This window comes from Aquarana catesbeiana, linkage group LG10 (genome assembly GCF_042186555.1).
Source record: "Aquarana catesbeiana isolate 2022-GZ linkage group LG10, ASM4218655v1, whole genome shotgun sequence".
Lineage (NCBI taxonomy): Eukaryota > Metazoa > Chordata > Amphibia > Anura > Ranidae > Aquarana > Aquarana catesbeiana.
The window spans coordinates 51,136,040-51,161,810 of NC_133333.1; the positions used below are offsets into that span (position 1 = coordinate 51,136,040).

Genomic DNA, 25,771 nt, shown 5'->3' on the forward strand with positions numbered 1-25,771 from the left:
AACGCAAAACATATAAAACACAGTGGTGGTCAAATACCACCACTGTGTTTTATATGTTTTGCGTTATTAACAAGGGATACAGTGATATACAATGTAATACTGACATATAATCACACACATAGGTTGGACTTGATGTCTTTTTTCAACCTCACCTACTATGTAACAAAAAAAGACTGACAATCAAAAAAAAAAGAACAGTATTTTTAAGTTTTTGCAAACATTTTTTTACATCAAATTTTCCTACATTTATGCCAATATGTATTCTGCTATGTATTTTTGGTAAAAAATCCCAATAAGCGTATATTGATTGCTTTGCGAAAGGTTATACAAATTATGGGATATGCTGGAATTTCTTTTTTTAACATTTTTTTTTTACTACTAATGGCGGTGATCACTGACACTTTTGACACTTTGTGGGAACCAGTGACACTAATACAGCGATCCTTGTTAAAAATACGCACTGTCACTGTACTAATGACAGTGGATGGGAAGGGGTTAAACAGCTAGGGCGATCAAAGGGTTAAATGAGTGTCTAATTAATGTTTGTGTTTACTATTTTTGCTGCTATTACTAAGGGAAACAATGGATTTTATCCCCTGCTTTGCAGAGAAAGAAAATCTATTTTCTCCCTGCTGAAAGGACAGAACTCTGCCTTGTTTACAAAGGCAGAGTTCTGTCCTGTGAGTCTTCCAGACGATCAGCAGGTGCCGTTGGTCATCCATTGGCTGGCACCCACTGATCGCATCTGCTGTGTTTAATCACAGCAGAGCCAGCGCGCTGCCTACCTGGAAGTGCCCTGCTGGAGTATAACTGTTAACACAGATATAACACAGACCGTATAACTATGGTCGGCAAGCGGTTAAGATCAACAAGAATAGTACTCACAAATGTGAAGAAGGTCTGGCTGGCCGCACTTCCATAAATCACCTTTATTGATACAGAAAATTCACGATGACAATCCACAATGTACACACGAAGGGTATAGCATACAACTAAAGCCCCATACACACTATCAGATTTTCTGCTGAGTTTTTCCTTCAGATTTACCAAAACCATGTAGTGCAAGGGCCTGCCGGGTTGCATACACATTGAAACTCCTAAGGTTTGACCTCATATTATATGGTTTTGGTAAATCTGAAGGAAAAAATCAGCAGAAAATCTGATAGTGGGTATGGGGCTTAACGCGTTTTAGGCCATTCTTGTTGCTTAATCATAGCATGATACTTTTGACAATATAGTGTATCTGCTCATCTATGACTCCCTTACTGTGCTAACAGGCACAAGATTATACTTGTTACCATTATCGGCCAGTATTGTCCACATCAGATAACAATTTTTTATCCATGAGAAGACACTTGCTAGCCACCAACTGCATGGGAGAAAATTAATTGAGCAAATTCAAAACCTGGCCCAATCAATATTGTTGAGATAATCTCCTCTCCTTTTACATGAATAGTAATGTTCAGTTGAGCAGAACTCTACTGTTCATGGACTTGCTCGCTGGTGCTCTATGGGATTTCAGATTGTGCATTAATATCCAAATGTCCTTGTGGGTCAATGAGCAGCTAAGATCACTGTGGGCTACTGTACTTTGCTAATCGAGATTTGCCTTGTTTTTAACAAGTTTTTTGGCTTATTTGCATGTGAAATAGAACAGAGAGTTCTTTGCCATGAGGTGCCATGTTGAACTTGACCAGTGACCAGTATGAGAGAGTGAGAGCAATAACACCACATTTAACACACCTGCTCTCCATTTACACCTGAGACCTTGTAACAGTAACGAGTCACATGACATCGGGGAGGGAAAATGGCTAATTGAGTCCAATTTAGACATTTTCACTTAGGGGTGTACTCACTTTTGTTGCCAGCGGTTTAGACATTAATGGCTGTGTGTTGAGTTATTTTGAGGGGACAGCCAAGTTGCACTGTTTGTCAGGGAAGACTAGCCAGTACTCAAGATGGCCGAAGGAGAAGTCGACCTGTGACCTCAGCCTGTCAGGGAAGACCAGCCAGTACTCAAGATGGCCGACGGAAAAGTCGACCTGTGACCTCAGCCTCTGCCAGAACACCTTCGGTGCACCTGTGTGCACATTACCAAGAGGCTATGTAAACTTGGTCTGTGCTTGCATCCAGTGCTGTCCGTTCTACAGCGTTCCCATGTGTTCCTGCCTGCTTTACCCGTGATACCTGCACCTGTTTACCAACCCGGCTTGCCTCTGACTCTGCTACCTGCTGCCTGCATCTGACCCGGCTTGTTCTGACTCCGCATCTGCCTGCTCCTACTACCACGCTGCGAGCCCGTTGCCGACCCTGCCTGCATCCAGACTACGCTCCTGCCTCCGCTTCTGCTCCTGACGTTCCCGCCAGTGTTTGACCTGGCTTGCCTGACCTGCATCTTCCGCTCATTGGAGAATCCTGCTCCAGCACCGTGCCACCTGCCGCTGTTCTACATTACAGTGAAGACGAACTGTTTGACACTTGTGCGACTCTGCACTTCTGCTCCTCCTGTCTACTCTATCAGGGGGCCAGAATCAGAGGAGCAAGAGAGGCCGTTCCCTGCATATCAGGCTCTACCGTCAGGTACGTGACACTGTTATACAACCTGTACACTCACTACTTTACATTGTAGCAGAGTGTAATTTCTTCAGTGTTGTCACATGAAAAGATATAATAAAATATTTACAAAAATATGAGGGGTGTACTCACTTTTGTGAGATACTATATGTACTGTATATACACACACACCCACCCATGTATGCTTTAGCTTTGGGGTGCACACCCTAATGCAATAGGCTGCACACACCTATGTGTACAGGGTTGTCAGGGACCTCAAGCCAGCTGTGCTCATTTTCAGGTGCATGCTCATACTTGTGAGCATGCACACGCCATGGTGCACATGTGGATGCACAGGCGCACCCCCAGGTCCTGGGCACCCTGTGCCCTATCTAAACCTGAGGCTTACTTAATATTATTATTGCTGGATGATCCTCAGCTTAACAGCTTTATCCTTGTGCTCCTGTAAGTCTGAATGATCCTGTTACTGACTCGGCTCGGTCTGACTATTCTTTGGATTCCCCTTGTCTGCTTATGTCTGTTACTGATTCCTGTTACCTGGCCTAGATTTTTTCATAGGATTCTGCATGCTGATTTTGTAGCTCGCTGCCAGTACTTTGCTGACCCCTGCCTGCCTTTGTCCTGGATTCTGATCGTGATTCTATTTGCCTGGCTGTTAACAAACTTGACTTGTGACCCTGACCTCTCGCTTCTGCTCATCCGACTTCAGTATCTCCAAGATCAAGTTTGCGGACCCAACTTTCTGGCACCTGCGCCCTTCTGCTGCCTTAAAAGTTCCTTTCTCCACCACTAGGGGTGCTTGGATGAGATTTGTGCAAGAGGCCACCATCGTTATCTTGAGCTCCACTAACAGGTATGTATGTCACCAGTGTCTAGGTTTTTCACCATATTTCTAGGTATCCATTGGTACCCCTGCAAAAATCTGTCTCATGTAGCCTAGTTGCACTGTCAAGTCTCTCGTTTGGAAGGTACCCCACACTGCTATCTACTTGCAGCAAGTCATCCATCAAAACAGGACAGCAATTGCAATATTTGAAGTACTGTAGTAGAGTGATGGCTCTGAAACCCTAGGTAGATATACTTGGATACTAAATAATGTATTTTACAGAAATGTACTGGTGGTATCCCATGGGGCAAATGGTGATGAGTTGGCTGCTCTCATGAACTGAGGAACTGGAACAGTGGCCTCACACTGTGGAACTGATATTTGAGTGGGATACTGAACTGATATGTTCCACAACCTGTGGCCACTTTTACAGTTCCTCAATTTACAAGAGCAGCCAACTCATCACCTAGACACCCCATTGAGGAATAACTCATTATGGAGTATCATTTAAATAGGGACCTAGGTCAGAGTGTAAATATACACCTCTCAAAATTAAGCGCAATCCCTCTGTCCCAACAAGATAGGAAACAAGGTGATCTTAAAGCAGATCTTCGCTGCATCTGAGCCCCTCAAACCAATAACACTATTTAAGTAATTTTTATTATTAAAAGCAAATTACTCCATCCTTCAATGTCTGCTCTTAGCTCAAGCATGCGGGAGAGTGTGCTTAGCTGAGAAACCCCTCCTCCTTTCCTTACCTCCTGAAGACTCGGGATGTATGCCATCATTTTTTGCAGGCAGGAAACCAGGAAGTAACTGAAGAAATGAAAAAAAAAAAAAAAGTAAGTCTGATAGATAGGAAAGTATATTTACTAATACCAACAGCATGAAGTTTAAAAATAATCAATGTTGATTGGTAGAGTGAAGTTCCAATTTTATTGGTTTAAAGCATTTGAACAGTTAACAGAATAGGAGATTAAACAGACTCTAAATATTTAATTTGTCGAACATTATTAAACAGAGAGACTGTTCTCCAGAGGCCTGACAGTGACTGTCTCATCAGCCTTCCCAGATGACTATGAATCTACGAACAACTGGTTTGTTTTTTCTGATGAGAAATCTATGGATTTATAATCTGCAAAAGGAGGAATCTCCTGACAGGTAAAGATGAAAGAGCACTTGCTTCCTCATACACAACTACCGCTTATGAAATTTTGGTTTGAAAGAATCTTTAAATAACTCTGCAAAATGAGATAGTTATGACTATGCACAATGAAAGACAAGGCCGTGTCAATACAAGAGAAATATAAATAAAGCAACTGGAATATGTGAATGGCAGCAGTAGGATTGCACACACTTTTTCGGATTCTACAGCATTAGCATTAGAAAATGAATGTAAGTCGGACAAGCCAACTGTCAGCTGTCAAGTGGAAGTGATCAGGCTGCAGACCTAGGATCGGCATGGTGCCACTGGGTAGAGGGGAGGGAGACCAGCAAACGTCTGTTCGCTGATCTCCCCTACCTAGTAAGAGCCGAGGAGTGATCAATTCTGGGTTCAACTGTCACTTTTCCCCAGCCACAGTGGCGGCGAAGAAACGCGTAAGCTGATTGCCTGTACACTCTGTCTACGATGTACTGTATGACATGTTCCTGATTTTACAATAAAGAAGTTTGGATTATAATCTCCTGGAGTGCGGCTGTCCGGATTTTCCCAATTGCACACAGAAGAAACAAATTAGCTTCCATGGAGGGCAGGTGAGACGTCAGGGGCCAAAATGACCCATGATGTCTTATTACAGTGAGCCTGTCGAAACCAAATAGTATGGGACAGAGGACTTTTGGACCCCTATGTGATAAAAAAGTTTAAAATAATAAAGTTACACAAATCACTTAAACTAGCCCCCAAAAATACTCTGAGCCACATACATGCACATTAACACATGCAGCGGGGAGGGGGGGGCCTACATAGGAAAATGTTGATTTATTAATGATTAACTCTAAACCGATGACCTGTAAAAAGCTCTTAAAGCATCAACTATGGAAAATTTAGGGTACTGAAGTTTGTCGTCGTTTCATTGGCGTATGCAATTTTAAGGCTTAACATGTTGGACATCTAATTACATGGCACAACCTCATATTTTATATTTTACCCCAAAATTGCGTAATATATTGTGTTTGTGTGCCCTAATATTAACTTTAGTGTATTTTTCACTGAAATTATGTGCGTGATAAATCATTGCGCTAATATAGGGCAACATAAAAAACTGTAACTACCACCATTTTATTTTCTGGGGTCTTATCTTTTGGGGGGGTTTTATGTAGTCTTCAGGCCTGGATTGATTTTTTTTTTAAGCACGTGTGGAAAAACAGCAGAAAATGCTCTGGGAGTTAAAAAGTTAAAGGCGAATAATGATCCACTTTTTCCAACATGCCTTGAAGACATAAATGTCGACAAACTTTTTAATGTAATATAAAAAAACATCCACTAGATGGCACCATGACCATAATCAATACCCCTATAGCACTGACCCAAGGATGACCTGAACAATGAAATGTCCATTTAAAATTTGACCCCTTCTGATTGTAGATCATCATACTGACCTAAGCCCTTCCAATAATACTTATTTCTGTCATTATTTTTTCTGCTGTGGTATCATTAGGAGGCCTGCCTGCCCGTCAGTTTACAGTAACTCTTTGTTTTCCAAGATAAACTTGCAGGGAGTGCCCTGCAGTTAATAACAGGTTGAGATCTGGCAGCCAGCCATGCTGATACATTCAACTGAAACTCTGGGAAAGCAAAGCTACCCGAAAAACAATGAGCAGGAGAAAACCCGATTATAAGCCTATTAAATGATGTGGCTTCTTGGAAGACATGCATTGTGAATGGTAAGGATCAGTTAGAGACAATTCACCTACATTACCAGTATAATTCTCCATCTTATTGTTCCCGATGTACGAGAAACTGCTTATTCTTGTTCTACAACTATTTCTGGTAAATGCCTTTTCCCCTGTCCTGCTTTCCTATCATTCAGTAACCTAGCACACTGTCCATGAACATCAACACCTTAATCACTTGGTTCCACCCTGTCTGACCTGCAGAGCTTGCACTTGACTGCATTTAGAGGGAGTCTGCTGAAGATCTGGCAAGATGTACCATACTGCTGCTGTACCATTCCCCATCCTGAGCAATCTGACAGCTGAACTGGGCAGCGGCACCAACCAGCCATCGTTAACAGGTGAGGCTGAGCAGGTAATGATGTTTAAAGTGTAACTCTGCCCAAAACTTTTTTATCCATTTTAGAACGGAGAAGGTTTAGAGGTCCTTTAGGGTTTTAATTGCTGTCTATTTTACCTTTGGGAAGATTTTGCCATTACTTTGAAGAACCCACTAGGGCTAGTAACACTGTTTTCTAAGGAATGTACAGAGAATGCATTTAGATTGAATGGGCTAGGGGTGGGAGATGATAAAGACGGTTATTTTGCATAGTCAACACAGGCCATGGCCTAGGGCAGCAAGACTTTTAAGGGTTGCTGGCTACCAATAACACATCCCCCCAAAAAATACAGGATATTTCCTTTGTACTTTGCAGAGGATCCTAGGCTTTCTAATAAGAAAGCCCAGCAATGCCTGGGTGGTAGTCTTTCTGGGAATATATAGAAAAGGCATGTCATTGACTTCTGAACTTCATTTGACTGGACTGGTTTGACTGGAAGACTGACATCTTTTCTGCCATTGTAATCCAACTGGAAAGTGATCAAGGTTCATATTTTGTCAACACAAGTCATAGTCTAGATTGGCAGGACTGCATGGGGTGGCACAGATATCATGTTGCCGGGTTCAAGTACCACATTCCCATATAATACAGGATATTTTTATTGTACTTTGCAGAGGATACTAGACTTTCCAATAAGTAAGCCCAGCAGTGCCTGAATTGGTAGTCATACTAGGAATATGTAGAAAGGGCGTATTATGGACTTCTGACCATCAGTAATACATTGTAAATTGAGAAGGTTTGATTGGCAGATGGCCCTCTTTTCTGCCATTGTAATCCACCTGGGTCCTCAGTTTAATTATTCCTGAAGTTTTTGCACTTTTGTTTCTGGAAATTTGTTCAGTTTACCCACCCTGTGTCTGACAACTAGATGCTACCAGAATAAGACGATGGCATGCTCTACTCTTCTAGTCACCTGTTCCAGATGTACTGAGACACAGTGGGCTAACTATGTGCATTCCCAGTCTTGCTGTGTCTTGTTACATTGACATCTGATCCTGTTAGTCTGGTACTAAGGCTAGGTTGTTAACTGGGGTAGGACTAGGGCAGGCATAAGTCAATGGGTGTAGGGGGGCAGAATGTCTAAATCAAACCTTGGGAGTAATAAGTACAGTTCTACTGACCAGAATCCAGTGATATTGGGTGCAGAGAAGGGTTAGGCCATCATAGTGCTAATTGTCAGGTACTGACACCATTGAAAAGTCTGAACTTACAGCATACTATGAAGAGGAGAGAACAAACTCTCCAGAATAGAAGAACCTTATAGGGTAATGTTTAGGCTTTTTTGCCTCTTTTTAAAAAAATTACTGGAAAGTCCACCTTTCCCTCTAGAATTTGAGTGTACACCCTCATGTTTCTGTAGTTAGGGTCCTGTAGTTTTTGCCAGTTTACCCACATATTACTCCAGTGTCATTTTACACTTCATAAGAGTTAAAAAATAAAGGTGCCCATCATAACCAAGACCCTCTGTTTATTTATGCATAAGCATAGCAAGCCTTAATCTTTAGACTGCCATAAAGACCCATGCTTGACATTGTATAGCAGACTTAAGACTTTAGAAGATGTCTGGTTGTGTGGACATGATTTGGATGTTTTTTGAGGGTGGCTTTAGGCATAAACCTAGATGTCTTGGTTACCTGATTAATCATGTTTATACAGTGGGATAGGATGTAGTGGGACCAATGTAGTGCTGACTGGTAGGGGTGATGGATAAGGTTTTTTACCAAGTTCAGATGGTATTTCCGAATTAGACTTCTATCTTTAGGTGTGCAGGGATATGACATGATCTGAACTGGTTAAAATCAGCATTATTGCCAGCATTGTTGCAGGGAAACAGCATTATTGCAGGGAAACAGTATTTATTTTTCTCATTTCTGTTGCCACAAGATTCTACAGAGAACATCGTAGAGGTTAGGTTAGTGTTAAGAGTTATGCCGCGTACACACGAGCGAACCTTCCGGCAGAAAAGATCAGACGGAACGATTCCGTCGGGCGATCCGATCGTGTGTGGGCTTCATCGGACCTCTTCTTTCATAAAATCTGATGGACCTAGAAATAGAACATGTTTCAAATCTTTCCGACGGACTTAGTTCCTATCGGGAAAATCACTCGTCTGTATGCTAATCCGACGGACCAAGAACGACGCAAGGGCAGCTATTGGCTACTGGCTATTTAACTTCCTTTTTCTAGTCCCGTCGTATGTCATCACGTTTTAAATGAACGAACTTTGGTGTGATCACGTGTAGGCTCGTCCGTTTCAGTGGAACTCCGTCGGAAAGACCGTCAGACTTCGGTCCGACGGAAAGACCGGTCGTGTGTACGTGGCATTAGGAGTTACATTGAGGTTAAGCATTATAGTTCAAGTAGGGAGAAATTTCAGGTATAAAGGTTAAATTACATTTAGGTGATGATTGGTTGGTGTTAAAAGTAATCCTAAGTTTTAGAATAGGTTAGGTCAGTGGTCTAAAAACTGTGGCTCGTGGGCCTAATGTGGCCATTTGCTTGCCTTTAACTGACCTTTGGGGCACTATTCCTCAAATGAATACAATGCATTATTCCTTCCACTGACACCAACAATGGGGCACCATTTCTTCCACTGACACCAAGATGGGGATATAAACCCTCCCACTGACACCAAGATGGGGGTATAAACCCTCCCACTGACACCAACGACATGGTGCTATTCCTTCAACGGATACCAACCACGAGGCACATCCACACTCAGTCTGCTGGCTCTTAGATTGTTGACCCGCAAGCTTGATAACCTCTGCACAGGGTGTAGTAAAGAGTGGTCTCCAAGCTGTGGATGCTTGCCTTTACCTGGCCCTTGGAGCACTATTCCTCTCATTGACAACAATAATGCGACAATATTCCTTCCATTGACCCCAACAATGGGGCACTATTCCTTCCACTGATACCAATGATGGGGCACTATTCCTTCCACTGATACCAATGATGGGGCACTATTCCTTCCACTGACACCAATGATAGGGTACTATTCCTTCCACTTACACCAATGATAGGGCACTATTCCTCCAACCAACATCCATAATGGGGCACTATTCCTTCCACTAACATAAACAATGGGGCACTATTCTTCCTACTGACACCAGTGACGGGATACTATTCCTTCCACTGATACCAATGATGGGGCACTATTCCTCCCACTGACAGCAAAGATGGGGTGCTACTTCTCCTACTGACATCAATAATGGGACACTATTCCTTCCACTGATACCAACAATTCCACTGACACCAAGAGAGGGGCATAATTCCTTCCACTGACACCAACAATGTGGAACTATAGCTTCCACTGATACCACTGATGGGGCATTATTCCTCCCACTGACACTAATGAAGGGGCACTATTCCTCCCTCTGACATCAATGATGGGGCACTATTCCTCCCACTGACATCAATGATGGGGCACTATTCCTCCCACTGACATCAATGATGGGCCATTGTCTGCAAGCGCTGATCTTTGTAGGAAGCGCAAACAAGTTGGACTTACGAACAAGCTCCCGGAACAGAATATGGTCGTAAGTAGGGGACTTACTGTACCGAGATATAATTACCATGTGCCTATATATGAAGTATCCATATTTCATATTCATATTTCTTATGAATGTCAAATATGTACAGATGAGAAAAATTACTTTGCACAATTTTTGGTACTGAAAATATGTTTGACAAAAAATTCAGGGCTGATACTCCCATTCCAAACACAACCCTGCTAATATTGAATATACTGTGTCTTTTAATCCAGAATTCTAGAGCTGCTTGGCAGCCGTGACAAACACTCACCCTGCTTCCCATAATAATCCAACTTTTTCCCTCTTTTAGAATATTACCTTAATCCAAACTCCTGGGAGCAGTCAGAGTACAGCTATGAAGCAAGTGACGCAAATTTACCATTTTTGGCTTTCCTTACTTCTCCCGAATGTTCCCCGAGGGATTCAGAGATCTGGAGTGTGACTGACAACACAATCATTGATGGGACAAAACCTCAGTTCACAGGCGAGTGTGCAGATGACAAATGCATTTACTAGCTTGCTTGACATTGAGATACAGTAAGCTTTATAAGTGCCAGTAAGATAAAAACGCAATCACAGTTCTTATTTGGTGTAATGGGTGTCAGGATTTCCCTTAAAGCAGTGGTTCTCAACCTGGGGGTCAGGACCCCCTCCTGAGTCGAATGATGATTTGCCAGGGGTCACCGAATCCTGGGCTGTTCCTGAAGCCCGCACCGCTCTTGAAGCCTTTTTACAGCCGCCCAGCAGGGCTGTTCCTGGAGCCTGTGGCCGTCCAGCTGGGCTGTTCTTGAAGCCCGCAGCCGCCCACTCAGCCTCTTCGCAGCCACCCATCCAGTTCACAGCTAGGGTTGCCACCTGTCTAGGATTCACCCAGACTGTTCAGGTTTGGAATCATGTGTCCGGGTTTTAAACCCCCCGCCCTCCAAGGAGTAAGAGAAGGAATAAAAATAGAGAATACATGGAAGGGAGAGGAAAAAAGGGGGAAGAACAAAAGAAAGGGGGAAGGAAAGAACAAGAGAAAGAACAAGAAAGACGGCTAGAGAGAGGGATGGGAAAAAAAACAAGAAATTAGGATAGAGAGAGATAAAAGGGAAAGAAAGGAGAACAAAGAGAAAGAGTGGTACATCCTAAAATGTACCATAAGGGGTTTTAAAACTATACGAGTGGAAGGGACTCAGTGAGCGCTAAATGTCCATGGGTTAGGGGTGCAAATTACTTGTCTTGCCTTAGGTGCTGACAACCCATGCTACGAGAATAATTTTACTGTTAGGGGTCCCCGCAACTTGGGAAATTTTATCAAAGGGTCACGACACTAGAAGGGTTGAGAACCACTGCCGTAAAGTAAACCTGTGCTTTACTCATGAGGTAACAACACAATACTTTCCCTTTCCCATTTTTATGTGTTTAATGTAGAGGCACCACACTCCTGACAGCCTATGTTAAAACAGGAACCACCTCTATGACTAAGCCCCGTGGCTGGGGCAAAACACGTCAGCATGGGTGGCCCGGGAGGAGCCTAGCCTGAGGTTGCTTTCTGTCTTTACATAGTACATGGGCTTTCAGGAGTGCTGCGTCTCTATATTAAACCTTACATAGTGGGCTTGGATGAGCACTACGGAAGCCGGCAACCGGGTTAAGCAGGTCACCGTAGTAGAACCATCGGCGTAGCGGTGCTCTAAGTCAGTGTTTCTCAACCTTTTTTCAGTCAAGGCACCCTTTAAAAATTATGGACGGTCTTGAAACACCCCATTCTATAATGTAAAAACTATTCTAATAGAACACAATCAACTAGGGAAATGGGGAATGGTGAGGAGCACCAGGGTTTTGTGCTACCCAAAAGATACAGAGGTAAGTATTAATACAAAAATTGCGTAAAAACAGATATTTATTAGAAAAGCTAAAATATCCCCTCTACAATTGAGTCGGGGAATTGACTGAATAATCCAAGGTGCATAACAGGTGCACAGAAAATACAAGATAACATAAAAACAATATTATCCACTTAGAATGGGTGTGATAAATGGTGCGTTTTCCAAGGGGCCCAGACATGTTTCGACCAAAGTGGTCTTTTTCAGGGGTTTGCCCTTGGGTAGCACATCAAGAATTTTTATAAACTCATGAAGTGTATCAGACACAGCAGGGTAGATGATGCCAGAGGTCACCCAGGATGGAAGAGGGGCAGAAGACAGCACAAGAAAAGGAAGAGGGGTATCAGCCCGTGTGTCTCAGGCACAAGGCATACCAGTCAGAATGTATAAATGGTTTGCCTTGTTAAACAGGTGTATCTATAAAGTATGTCACCAAAGGTGTAGTAGCTGTGGACCACATGTGGGGTAGTTGTAAAAGTACATAGTGGACCTATGGGTCAAAAAAACGTTGTCAAACGAAACATCAACACAAAGTATAACAACAAACCCAGGGGATCTCCACTATCAACACTGCATCTCCATCCAGCATCTGCTCAGTACTTTCACTACCCCACATGTGGTCCACAGCTACTACCCCTTTGCTGACATACTTTATCGATACACCTGTTTAACAAGGCAAACCATTTATACATTCTGGCTGGTATCCCTTGTGCCTGGGACACACGGGCTGATACCCCTCTTCCATCCTGGGTGACCTCCGGCATCATCTACCCTGCTGTGTTTGATACACGTTATGAGCTGATAAAATTCTTTGATGTGCCACCCAAGGGCAAACCCCTGAGGAAGACCACTTTGGTTGAAACACATCGGGGGGGCTAGGAAAACGCACCAATAATCACACTCATTCAAAGTGGATGATATTGTTTTTATGTTATCTTGTATTTTCTTCATGTTATGCACCTTGGATTGTTCAGTCAATTCCCTGACTCAATTGTAAAGGGGATATTTTAGCTTTTCTAATAAATATCTGTTTTTACACTGTTTTTGTGTTAATACTTACCTTTGTATCTTTTGGTTATCACAAAACCCTGTTATCACAAAGCTCCTCACCATTCCCCATTTCCCTAGTGGATTGTGTTCTATACATAATTTGGGGTTGATACCCACCATTGGGACTTCTTAGCGGTATTTGGAATATTTACATATAACTATTCTAATAGTTTTTTCCATAATGCAGTAGCATCCACAAGTCCAAGTAGGACACCCTTTTCTTCGAAAGCAAATACACTTTTGCAAACTGGTACTGACTAGTATTCCAATGTTTCTCCATCACTCGGCTAATCTGACCCCACCATTGATGGAGACAGGCAGGGGAGGGTCAAACAAGAATGCTATGCAGGTAATGGCGGTGATCAGCAGTTTTTAGTGGGACTGCGATATTGCGGTGGACAGATCGGACACTTTTAACACTTTTTTGGGACCATTGACATATATATAGTGATTAGAGCTAAAAATAGCCACTGATTACTGTATAAATGTCACTGGCAGTGAAGGGGTTAACACTAGGGGGCGATCAAGGGGTTAAGTGTTTATAACTGTGGGGGGAGTGGACTGACTGGGAGTAGAGAGAGATCACTGTTCCTGATTACTAGGAACAGCACATCTCGCTCTACTCCCCTGGCAGAATGGGGATTTGTCTATTTGCATTGACAGATCCCCGTTCTGGCTCTCTGAGGAGCGTTCGCAGGACGCCATAGGGCACGCGGCTCCGGGGTCACGCGCCCTCTAAAGCTCTTAAAGAGGAGTTCCCATTTTTAAAAAAAAATTAAAAGTCAGCAGCTACAAATACTGCAGCTGCTGACTTTTAATAATCAGACACTTACCTGTCCCACAGTCCAGCGATGTGGGGGATAGAAGCCCCGCTCCTCTCCCCCTCCGTTCGGTGGCACTGGCATTGCAAATGTGGGCGCCGGGCTGTGGCTGCACAGCTGGGTACCCACTGTGCATGCGCGAGTGGCGCCGCACACCGTGATTGGCTGCTCAGTCATCTGGGACCTGTAATGTGTCCCAGATGATTGACAAGAGGGAGGGAGCAGAGCTGAGCCCTTCCTGCGCCGAGGGGAAGTGATGTCACCAGCCCAGGCACTGAAAGAGGCAGACTACGAGGGACCCCCTAGCAACAGCCATTTAAAGGTGAGTTAAAAAAAAAAATTCCAAATTTTTTTTTTATTTATTTTTTTTAGGCACATTCATGCATTCTTTTTTTTTTGGGTGGAACACCACTTTAAAGCTGCCTCCATATAGCTACGATGGCTCGCAGGATCGTGCCCAACCTGTCGACGTATAATGACGGTGGTTGGTCGGCAAGTAGTTAATATCAACAAATATACTGCATTACTCTAGATTGTTAGGCAGCTTTTCTTGGAATATTATTAGCTTCTTTTTAAATAAAAAATAACTTTTTGTGCTGCAAGGTCCAGAGCAGAAAGTAGCGCAGCCTTGGTCATAAAGAGGTTAACAAAATTCCCCTTGCTCTGGGAAAATATGCAAAGGGTTTCAGTACAGTATCAACCACAGTCTCCGTCTATAGGAACAATATACTGTATGTCTGCACTCCTCTTGCTGTTTACCGTTAATGTTTCCCCTCCTCGCAGACATGTTAGACACGGTGACAACACGCAGAAAGAATTTGGACCAACAGGTTTTACAAGAGGATGCGGAGCCTGAGACTGTAGTCTGTGGTGAGCAGAATAAGGCTTTGCCTTACCATGAGAGTATGTTTGGATATTACTAATTTATACACACTGGCTTTTATCTGCATTTTATTCTCTTGTTTAACCCTTGCATACATAGGCATTTAAAGTGGAACTTTGCCAGCAAAAAAAAAAAAACTGCATGCAAACTTTTTTTTTTTTTTGCAGAAGGAACATAATAATATTTATATGAGAAAAAAATTGCAGCGCTATTCATCCTGTTAACCACTTCAGCCCCAGAAGATGACCAGGCCATTTTTTGCCACTGCGTCGCTTTAACTGACAATTGCGCCAAACAAAAAATTGACGTCCTTTTTTCCCACAAATAGAGCTTTCTTTTGGTGGTATTTGATCACCTCTGCTGTTTTTTTTTTTTTTGCACTATAAACAAAAGAAGAGCGACAATTAAAAAAAAAAACCACAGTATCTTTTACTTTTTGCTATAATAAATATCCCACACTTTTTATCAAAAAAACAAATGTTTTCCTCAGTTTAGGCCGATATGTATTCTTCTACATATTTTTGGCAAAAAAAATCGCAATAAGCGTATATCAATTGATTTGCACAAAAGTTGTAGCGTCTACAAAATAGGGGATAGATTTATGGCATTTTAATTTTTTTTTATTTTTTTTTTTTTACTAGTAATGGCAGCGATCTGCGATTTTTATCGGGACTGCGATATGGCGGACACATCAGACGCTTTTGATTTATTTTTGGGACCAGTGACAATTATACAGCGATCAGTGCTATAAAAATACACTGATTACTGTATAAATGTCACTGGCAGGGAAGAGGTTAACATTAGGGTGCGATCAAGGGGTTAACTGTGTTCCCTCACTGTGTTCTAACTGTAGGGGGGATGGGACTGTCTAGGAGTAGAGAGAGATCGGTGTTCATACTTAGTATGAACACACAAACTGTCTCTACTCCCCTGAGAGAACCGGGATCTGTCACGATTGATCGCGGGAGCCCGGCGGTCATCGCACGTGCATGCCCCTAGTGACCAAAAAGTGAAGTGACGTAAGGTAACGTTGCTTCGCTCAGCTGTGCCGTTCTGCCCAGTAAAGCTGGTCGGCAAGAGGTTAAACTTCATGTATATTTGTTCTGTGTAAATGCGGGCAAAATAGAATGGTATTAGGTTATAGTCTTTCCAGATTAAGCCTGGGTTCACACTCTTGCGATGCGGAAAACAGCAGGATTCCAGTGTTGGTTCCTGCATCGCATCTCTCCCGCAGGCAGTTCACACTATGCAAAGCGCTGCGGGTGTCAATACAAAGTTAATGACACCCCCAGATCAGTTCACAGATCGCAGTATGAACTGTATTTTGATAGGTTGTTGGTGACTCTTAGGTAGAAAATGATGCCCAAATATACACTGTTCTGCCCTCTTGTGGTTGTGTGTATGAAGCCTTAGCCCTAGTTTTCCCAAGTGTACCAAAGAGGTGTGTAGGTCTGTGGTGGCTCAACTTCTGGTGTGTCCTCAGAGTGGGTCTCTTCAAGATTGTGGAGGTAGGTGAGGAGCACTATGTGTGAACAGAAAGTCTTGAAAACTCCAAACAGTTAAGAACAAATAAAACAAATCTTACCCAAGCTCAGCTACTGTGTTAGGAGTATGGAGACATAAGATTGGTGCTCTGGCTAGGGTTTTCACTTTCCACAGCATAGATCCATAATAATGATAGTCAGCAACTCAGAAAGTTTCTTGATGTAAATTCTTTTTGTTGACATAAACACTGATACATAATCCAAAAGTGCAAACATGTTTCAGCTTACACAGTCTTCTTTACTTTACATACATGCTATGGGGAAGTCTTTGTAAGCTGAAACGCGTTAGCACTTTTGGATTTTGTATCAGTGTTTATGTAACCAATAAAGAATTTATTTTAAAAAGCTTTCCGCATTGCCAACTATTATCTCTACAGGTTGAACAACAATGATCACTTTATGACATAAAACATGGCCAATGCAGTTGGTGGGATTGCAGCTCCCCCTCCTTCAGTGTGTCTGCTGTGACTGCAAAGACAAAACTGAATGAGTAATTGGAGTGACTTAAAGCAAAACTAAATCCACTGTTTTTTATGCACAGAGCAGCCCTAATCCTCCTCTTGTGGGGTCCCCCACTGGCACTCCTGGCCTCTCCCCTTGCTGAGTGCCCCTAGAGCAAGCTGCTTGCTCTGGGGGCACTTGTGCGTGTTCGCTCCCGAGCCGCTTCTTTGTGTCTATGGGACACGTGGCTCAGTCCAACCACCTGCTCCCTCCTCACTGGCTGTGACTGACTCCCGCTGCTGTGTATCAGCCAATCAGGAGAGAGAATCCTGCCGGCCTGATCGCCTGTTGCCAAAACCCAGCCTGGACTCTGACTACTCACTGCCTGCTGTTTATGCTGATTGCTCTTCTGTGTATGACCTGGCTTGTCTGACTCTGCTCCAGCCTGCTGACCTGCACCTGCTGCTCTGCATCCGCAGCACTCCTGCACCAGCTGTTCCGGCTTCTCATCTGGCACCTAAAGAGAACACTGCAGGCGCTCTTACCCCACCTTGCTCTTACCACCACTGTACCAACTCCAGTGGTCTCCGATCCGGGGTTGTACGAGAGGTCTCTCTCTTCACATCAGGCTCACACCTAAGGTACGTGACAGTATCAAACCGCCATGTCTGAGCCTGCAAAAGGGACCTTGCCTATAGATGACATCTGCCAGCACCTCGCAGCCCTCACCCAAGCTGTAAAATCTCTTCATGACAACTATGTCCCATCGGAAGAACAAATGCAAACCCTGGCCACCGCTGCGAACCCTTCTTTGGTCTCAACCTCTTTCACTGGCGGGGCACCAGTCGCAACTACTACCGCAATCACTGTGATGATGCTACCTCCTGAACCAAGGGCCCCCATTCCAGAGAGGTTTTCTGGGGATCGAAGCAAATTTTGGGCGTTTTGCAACGCATTTGAACTATACTTCTCATTACATTCTCAGACTTTTTCATTAGAGACAACCAAAGTAGGGTTCATCATCTCTCTGCTGCAGGGTGAACCTCAGACCTGGGCCCACCATCTGCTTGAAGTACGCCATGTAGTTCTGGACTCTTTGTCATCTTTCTTCAATACGATGACCCCCAATGGACTTCCACAGCAGAGGCTGCCATCCACGTGCTCCAGCAAGGCTGCAGAGCGGTCGAGGACTATGTGACTGACTTCAGACGCTGGAGCGTGGATACTCAGTGGAAGGATGCAGCCCTGCGGCACCAGTTCCGCCTTGGTCTATCTGAAGGGTTAAAGGACGCATTAGCCCGGGACAGTGTTCCCAATACCCTAGAAACTTTAGTCACCTTGTCTATCCAGATAGACCGACGACTCCGGGAACGCAGAACAGAAAGGCTACCCAACAGCCCCGTCCAGCTTGGATGTTACCCTGGGTACCAGCTCCTGTGTACCCTGCCGCTGCCAGTCCAGTTCCAGCTAATCCCATACCTGTTAACCACTTCAGCCCCGGAAGGATTTACCCCCTTCCTGACCAGAGCACTTTTTACAAATTGGCACTGCGTCGCTTTAACTGCTAATTGCGCGGTCATGCAATGCTGTAACCAAACGAAATTTGCGTCCTTTTCTTCCCACAAATAGAGCTTTCTTTTGATGGTATTTGATCACCTCTGCCGTTTTTATTTTTTGCGCTATACACGGAAAAAGACCGAAAATTTTGAAAAAAAATGATATTTTCTACTTTTTGTTCTAAAAAAAATCCAATAAACTCAATTTTAGTCATACATTTAGGCCAAAATGTATTTGGCCACATGTCTTTGGTAAAAAAAATGTCAATAAGTGTATATTTATTGGTTTGCGCAAAAGTTATAGCGCCTACAATCTAGGGTACATTTTCTGGAATTTACACAGCCTTTAATTTATGACTGCCTATGTCGTTTCTTGAGGTGCTAAAATGGCAGGGCAGTACAAAACCCCCACAAATGACCCCATTTTGGAAAGTAGACACCCCAAGGAAATTGCTGAGAGGCATGTTGAGCCCATTGAATATTCATTTTTTTTGTCCCAAGTGATTGAATAATGACAAAAAAAAAAAAAAAAAAAAAAAATTACAAAAAGTTGTCACTAAATGATATATTGCTCACACAGGCCATGGGCATATGTGGAATTGCACCCCAAAATACATTTAGCTGCTTCTCCTGAGTATGGGGATACCACATGTGTGGGACTTTTTGGGAGCCTAGCCGCATACGGGGCCCCGAAAACCAATCACTGCCTTCAGGATTTCTAAGGGCGTACATTTTTGATTTTACTCCTCACTACCTATCACAGTTTTGAAGGCCATAAAATGCCCAGATGGCACAAACCCCCCCCAAATGACCCCATTTTGGAAAGTAGACACCCCAAGCTATTTGCTGAGAGGCATGTTGAGTCCATGGAATATTTTATATTTTGACACAAGTTGCGGGAATGTGACAATTTATTTTTTTTTTTTTTTTTTTTTTGCACAAAGTTGTCACTAAATGATATATTGCTCACACAGGTCATGGGCATATGTGGAATTGCACCCCAAAATACATTCTGCTGCTTCTCCTGAGTATGGGGATACCACATGTGTGGGACTTTTTAGGAGCCTAGCCGCGTACGGGACCCCGAAAACCAATCACCGCCTTCAGGATTTCTAAGGGTGTACATTTTTGATTTCACTCTTCACTGCCTATCACAGTTTCGGAGGTCATGGAATGCCCAGGTGGCACAAACCCCCCCCAAATGACCCCATTTTGGAAAGTAGACACCCCAAGCTATTTGCTGAGAGGCATGGTGAGTATTTTGCAGCTCTCATTTGTTTTTGAAAATGAAGAAAGACAAAAAAAAAAATTTTTTTTTTCTTTTTTTAATTTTCAAAACTTTGTGACAAAAAGTGAGGTCTGCAAAATACTCACTATACCTCTCATCAAATAGCTTGGGGTGTCTACTTTCCAAAATGGGGTCATTTGGGGGGGGTTTGTGCCACCTGGGCATTCCATGGCCTCCGAGACTGTGATAGGCAGTGAAGAGTGAAATCAAAAATTTACGCCCTTAGAAAGCCTGAAGGCGGTGCTTGGTTTTCGGGGTCCCATACGCGGCTAGGCTCCCAAAAAGTCTCACACATGTGGTATCCCCGTACTCAGGAGAAGCAACAGAATGTATTTTGGGGTGTAATTTCACATATTCCCATGGCATGTTTGAGCAATATATCATTTAGTGACAACTTTGTGCAAAAAAAAAAAAAAAAAAAAAAAATTTGTCTCTTTCCCGCAACTTGTGTCACAATATAAAATATTCCATGGACTCGACATGCCTCTCAGCAAATAGCTTGGGGTGTCTACTTTCCAAAATGGGGTCATTTGGGGGGGGGTTTGAACTGTCCTGGCATTTTATGCACAACATTTAGAAGCTTATGTCACACATCACCCACTCTTCTAACCACTTGAAGACAAAGCCCTTTCTGACACTTTTTGATTACATGAAAAAATTATTTTTTTTTGCAAGAAAATTACTTTGAACCCCCACACATTATATATTTTTTTAAAGCAAATGCCCTACAGATTAAAATGGTGGGTGTTTAATTTTTTTTTTTCACACAGTATTTGCGCAGCGATTTTTCAAACGCATTTTTTGGGGAAAAAACACACTTTTTTACATTTTAATGCACTAAAACACACTATATTGCCCAAATGTTTGATGAAATAAAAAAGATGATCTTAGGCCGAGTACATGGATACCAAACATGACATGCTTTACAATTGCGCACAAACGTGCAGTGGCAACAAAATAAATACATTTTTAAAAGCCTTTAAAAGCCTTTACAGGTTACCACTTTAGATTTACAGAGGAGGTCTACTGCTAAAATTACTGCCCTCGATCTGACCGTCGCGGTGATACCTCACATGCATGGTGCAATTGCTGTTTACATTTGACGCCAGACCGACGCTTGCGTTCGCCTTAGCGCGAGAGCAGGGGGGACAGGGGTGCTTTTTTTTTTTTTTTTTTTTTTTTTTTATTATTTTTTTGCTTTTTTATCTTATTTTAAAACTGTTCCTTTCATTTTTTTTTTTTTTTAATCATTTTTACTGTTATCTCAGGGAATGTAAATATCCCCTATGATAGCAATAGGTAGTGACAGGTACTCTTTTTTGAAAAAATTGGGGTCTATTAGACCCTAGATTTCTCCTCTGCCCTCAAAGCATCTGACCACACCAAGATCGGTGTGATAAAATGCTTCCCCAATTTCCCAATGGCGCTATTTACATCCGGCGAAATCTAAGTCATAAAATGCTCGTAGCTTCCGGTTTCTTAGGCCATAGAGATGTTTGGAGCCACTCTCGTCTCTGATCAGCTCTATGGTCAGCTGGCTGAATCACCGGCTGCATTCTCAGGTTCCCTGTTGAGACAGGAGAGCCAGAGAAAAACACGGAAGACGATGGGGGGGGGGGGGGCATTCTCTCTGCTTGTAAAAGCAGTCTAGAGGCTAATTAGCCGCTAGGATTGCTTTTACATGAAAGCCGACCGCTGGCTGAAAAGAATGATACCAAGATGATACCTAAACCTGCAAGCATCATTCTGGTATAACCACTCAAAGTCGTGAATGCTGTACCTGAAGACAAAAATATGGCTAACAATAAAGCACAGTAAACGGTAAAGTATAAAAAACTGCATACCTGAAAAGCAAACATGATAAAACATAATAACAATAAAACATTGCAGAATAGAATACAGTAAAAAAGAGCAGAACAATAGAGAGAATAGAGAGAGAGAGAATAGAGAGAGAACAATAAAACGACAACTATTATTTTTTATTTTATATTTTTGTTTGTGTTTTTTTTTTTTACACTTTTTTTGTAACTGTACCTTTTGTAACTGTAACCGGTTCCAGGTTCGGGTCTCTCAAAATGCGATGGCATCTTGGGAGACCCTGTGAAAGTGTGTCCTAGTCTGTGCAATGCTGTACCCTACGCTAATACTCAGCTAGTGAATGGTAGCGTTCAAAACATTCACCAATGCAAAGACCAGGATTGTCAGGACAGGAGGGACAATAATAGCGGGTGTCACGCCTATATCCGCGCTTACTGCAGACACAACATCTTTTTTGGGGGGTTCGCTGGGTAGGGGTACTCGGGAGGACATAAAAATGCCTCTCATGCAGCCGACTGCATTTGGTTGGGGATGTGAATGGGGGAAGTATGGGCGCTGCAGAAGTGGTGGGTTCCCAATTAGGATTGGCGAATGCAGCAGGAAGGGCACTATGGGCACGACGGGCCTGTGTTTGTCTTCTTGGTGGCAGCGGGACACTATTTGTGCTTGCCACCTCACCAGCTTGAACTGCACTTATGGGACTCGCCACGTCACCAAGTGTTACTGCAGTGCTGGTTTGACTACGACCGGGGTGTACTAGGCCGCTGGCGCTTGCCAGTTCACCAAAACGCTACCAAAAAAACTGTTAACGATCGCAGGGATCAGGCCTGACTCTGCGAACGCTGCAGTTATGCGTTTAGTGTTTTGTAAGTGACAGTGATCGATCGATACTGCACTTGGGTGGGCTGGGCGGAGGGACAAAACGCAGGTGCTAGCAGGTATCTGGGCTGATCCCACTAACACTGCGTTTTTGGGAACCCTAAACTGCTGGGGATGCCAGTATAGATCTGATCGGATCAGATATTGATCAGTTCAGATACTATACCACTAAGGGAGGTGTACGGTGCGTGCGTGGGTGTTAGCGCTACTGGCACTAACCTGACGCTGCCTGGGGCTGGTGCTTGCCAGTTCACCAAAACGCTACCAAAAAAACTGTTAGCGATCGCAGGGATCAGGCCTGACTCTGCGAACGCTGCAGTTATGCGTTTAGTGTTTTTTTAAGTGACAGTGATCGATCGATACTGCACTTGGGTGGGCTGGGCTGGGCCAGGCGGAGGGGCAAAACGCAGGTGCTAGCAGGTATCTGGGCTGATCCCGCTAACACTGCGTTTTTGGGAATCCTAAACTGCTGGGGACGCTAGTATAGATCTGATCGGATCAGATATTGATGCGTTCAGATACTATACCACTAAGGGAGGTGTACGGTGCGTGGGTGTTAGCGCTACTGGCACTAACCTGACGCTGCCTGGGGCTGGTGCTTGCCATTTCACCAAAACGCTACCAAAAAAACTGTTAGCGATCGCAGGGATCAGGCCTGACTCTGCGAACGCTGCAGTTATGCGTTTAGTGTTTTGTAAGTGACCGTGATCGATCGATACTGCACTTGGGTGGGCTGGGCCGAGCCGGGCGGAGGGGCAAAACGCAGGTGCTAGCAGGTATCTGGGCTGATCCCGCTAACACTGTGTTTTTGGGAACCCTAAACTGCTGGGGACGCTAGTATAGATCTGATCGGATCAGATATTGATCCGTACAGATACTATACCACTAAGGGAGGCGTATGCTGCGTGCGTGGGTGTTAGCAGTACTGGCGCTAATCTGACGCTGCCTGGGGCGACGCATATCACCGCCGGGCGATCAGGGGGCTAAATCTTTATTCGGTAATAAACGGCGGGTGCCCTGACACTATAAAAAATAAACAAACTAACCAGCGTCACCCGTAACGGTTATACAGTGATCAGTGGTGAAAGGGTTAACTAGGGGGCAATCAAGGGGTTAAAACATTTATTAGGTAGTATATGGGGGTCCCTGTCGCTATAAAACGCTGACGGCGAACCTAAATATTTACCTCACTAACTAGCATCACCAGCGACACTAATACAGCGATCAGAAAAATGATCGCTTAGCGACACTGGTGACGGGGGGTGATCAAGGGGTTAAAACTTTATTAGGGGGGGTTAGGGGGGTACCCTAGACCTACAGGGGGCCTAACACTCACTGCCCTGACACTAACTGTCACAAACTGACACCAATACAGTAATCAGAAAAAAAAAAAAAAAAAAAAAAAAAAACCTGCTGGTGTCAGTTTGTGACAGGGGGGGGGGGGGTGATTGGGGGGGGATCGGGGGGCGATCGGGGGGGGGATCGGGGTGTTTTGTGTGCCTGGCATGTTCTACTGTGTGTGTGTGTGTTGTGCACTCACATTGATGTCTTCTCTCCTCGGCCCGGAACGGAAAATACCGAGCCGAGGAGAGATGACATCATTTCCTCTGCCTCTGTGTACAATACAGAGGCAGGGAAATGATCCCATTGGCTGGGAGCGATCGCGAGGGGGGGGCCACGAATGGATGGCCTCCCCCTCACCTCCGATCGCCGGGGGAGATTTGCCGACCGCCGCAGGCACCGGGGGGGGGTCCGATCGGACCCCCCACCCGCGGGCAGGCAAGGACGTACATGTAAGTCCTTTTGCCTGCCCGTGCCATTCTGCCGACGTATATAGTCGTGCGGCGGTCGGCAAGTGGTTAACCAGATGTCTGATACCTCCGAACCGATGCAGCTAGGATTGATGAGACATTTTCTGTCAGCTGAAGAACGACTTTCAGCGACAGAATAATTCATGCCTGTATTGTGGGGAAGCCGGCCACTATGTTTGCTCATGTTCTGCAAAGCTGCATAAGGCCCTATCTATTTCTCCTTCCAACTACCCATCTCCTTCCGCTAAAGACACTCATCTGGCCTTACCCATCATGTTCCAACTTCCAGGGAGAACAATACCAGTCACTGCAATAATTGACTTTGGGGCATGTAGTTGTTTCATTGATCTGAACCTTTGCAGCTCAACAACACATCTCACTCCAGCCAAAGACTCAAGGACTTTCTATCTTTTTGGCAGATGGGTCTTGTATCAAACCCGGAGTAGTAACCCAGGAAACCCCTCCTCTGCTTGTAACTACCTCAAGTGATCATAAGGAACTGTTAAGCTTGGATGCTATTGCGTCCCCTTTGTTTCCAGTCATCCTGGGCCTACCCTGGTTACAAGCCCACAATCCGCAGATTGATTGGGGGTCCGGGGATATTAAGTTCCAGTCATTTTACTGCCAGCATCACTGCCTGCCTTCATGTTCCAGCACCTCTGGCCCTCTATTATGCCTGGAATCTGATTCAGAGATACGTGCAACAGTGCCTGAGCCATACCATGTATTCTTAGATGTCTTTAGCAAATGGGGAGCTGAAACTCCCATTTTTCATATGATTGGCCAATCCAGCTACTTCCAGGGGCTGAGATCCCCTTCGGATGAATCTTCCCTTTATCTGAACGTAGGGTTGCCACATCATCCCTTTAATCCAGGACACATTAATTACACAGGTTCTGTGGCTGATTAAGGTGGTAATTAAACTCACTTGGTGTTCTATCTGCTTTAAATCAGTCTCAGAACCTGTGTAATTAATATGTGTCCTGGATTAAAGGGATGATGTGGCAACCCTATCTGAACGGGAACTAGAGGTGCTAAAGGAGTATGTAGATGAAAGCCTAAAGAGGGCGTTCATCCGACCTTCCACTTCTCCAGCAGGGGCAGGAATCTTTTCTTGTGGAAAAGAAGGACCACTCTCTTTGGCTCTGTGTGGACTACCGAGAATTAAATAAAATCACGGTCAAGAACCGGTATTCTCTGCCCCTGGTGCCTGAACTTTTTCGGAGACTAAGGACTTCTTCTGTATTTACCAAGCTAGACCTGCGGGGGGCTTACAGCTTGATCAGTAGCCGCGCAGGGGATGAATGGAAAACAACTTTCCGTACCAAGTTTGGCCATTATGAATATCTGGTAATGCCCTTTGGCCTATGTAATGCCCCTGCCACCGTCCAACATCTAGTCAATTACATTTTCAGATATCTATGTAACTGTCTATCTAGATGACATTTTGATTTTTTCCACATCTCTTGAGCAGTAACGGGAACATGTTTGTCGGCTCCGTCAGCATGGGCTATATGCCAAGCCAGAGAAATGTGAATTTGAGCGGCAGAGTATTCAGTTCCTCAGCCTAACAATATCTACAGAGTGATTCATAGACACCTGTAAAG

The 25,771-nt window shown here is 44.0% G+C and overlaps 1 protein-coding gene across 3 annotated transcripts in view; it reads left to right on the plus strand.

Moving 5' to 3' along the window:
* The first annotated feature begins 6,138 nt into the window (after positions 1 to 6,138).
* Positions 6,139 to 25,771, plus strand: part of LOC141110673 (ETS-related transcription factor Elf-5-like) — a 31,378-nt gene continuing 11,745 nt past the window's right edge. For 2 of the 3 annotated variants that reach the window (XM_073602159.1, XM_073602160.1), the window contains exons 1-4: positions 6,139 to 6,286; positions 6,500 to 6,636; positions 10,516 to 10,689; positions 14,728 to 14,814. In XM_073602159.1, coding sequence (XP_073458260.1) covers positions 6,549 to 6,636; positions 10,516 to 10,689; positions 14,728 to 14,814 — 349 coding nt within the window. In that variant the 5' untranslated portion in view covers positions 6,139 to 6,286; positions 6,500 to 6,548. Of the gene's footprint in view, positions 6,287 to 6,499; positions 6,637 to 10,515; positions 10,690 to 14,727; positions 14,848 to 25,771 lie in introns of all 3 variants that reach the window. The other variant, XM_073602158.1, reaches the window with a different exon arrangement.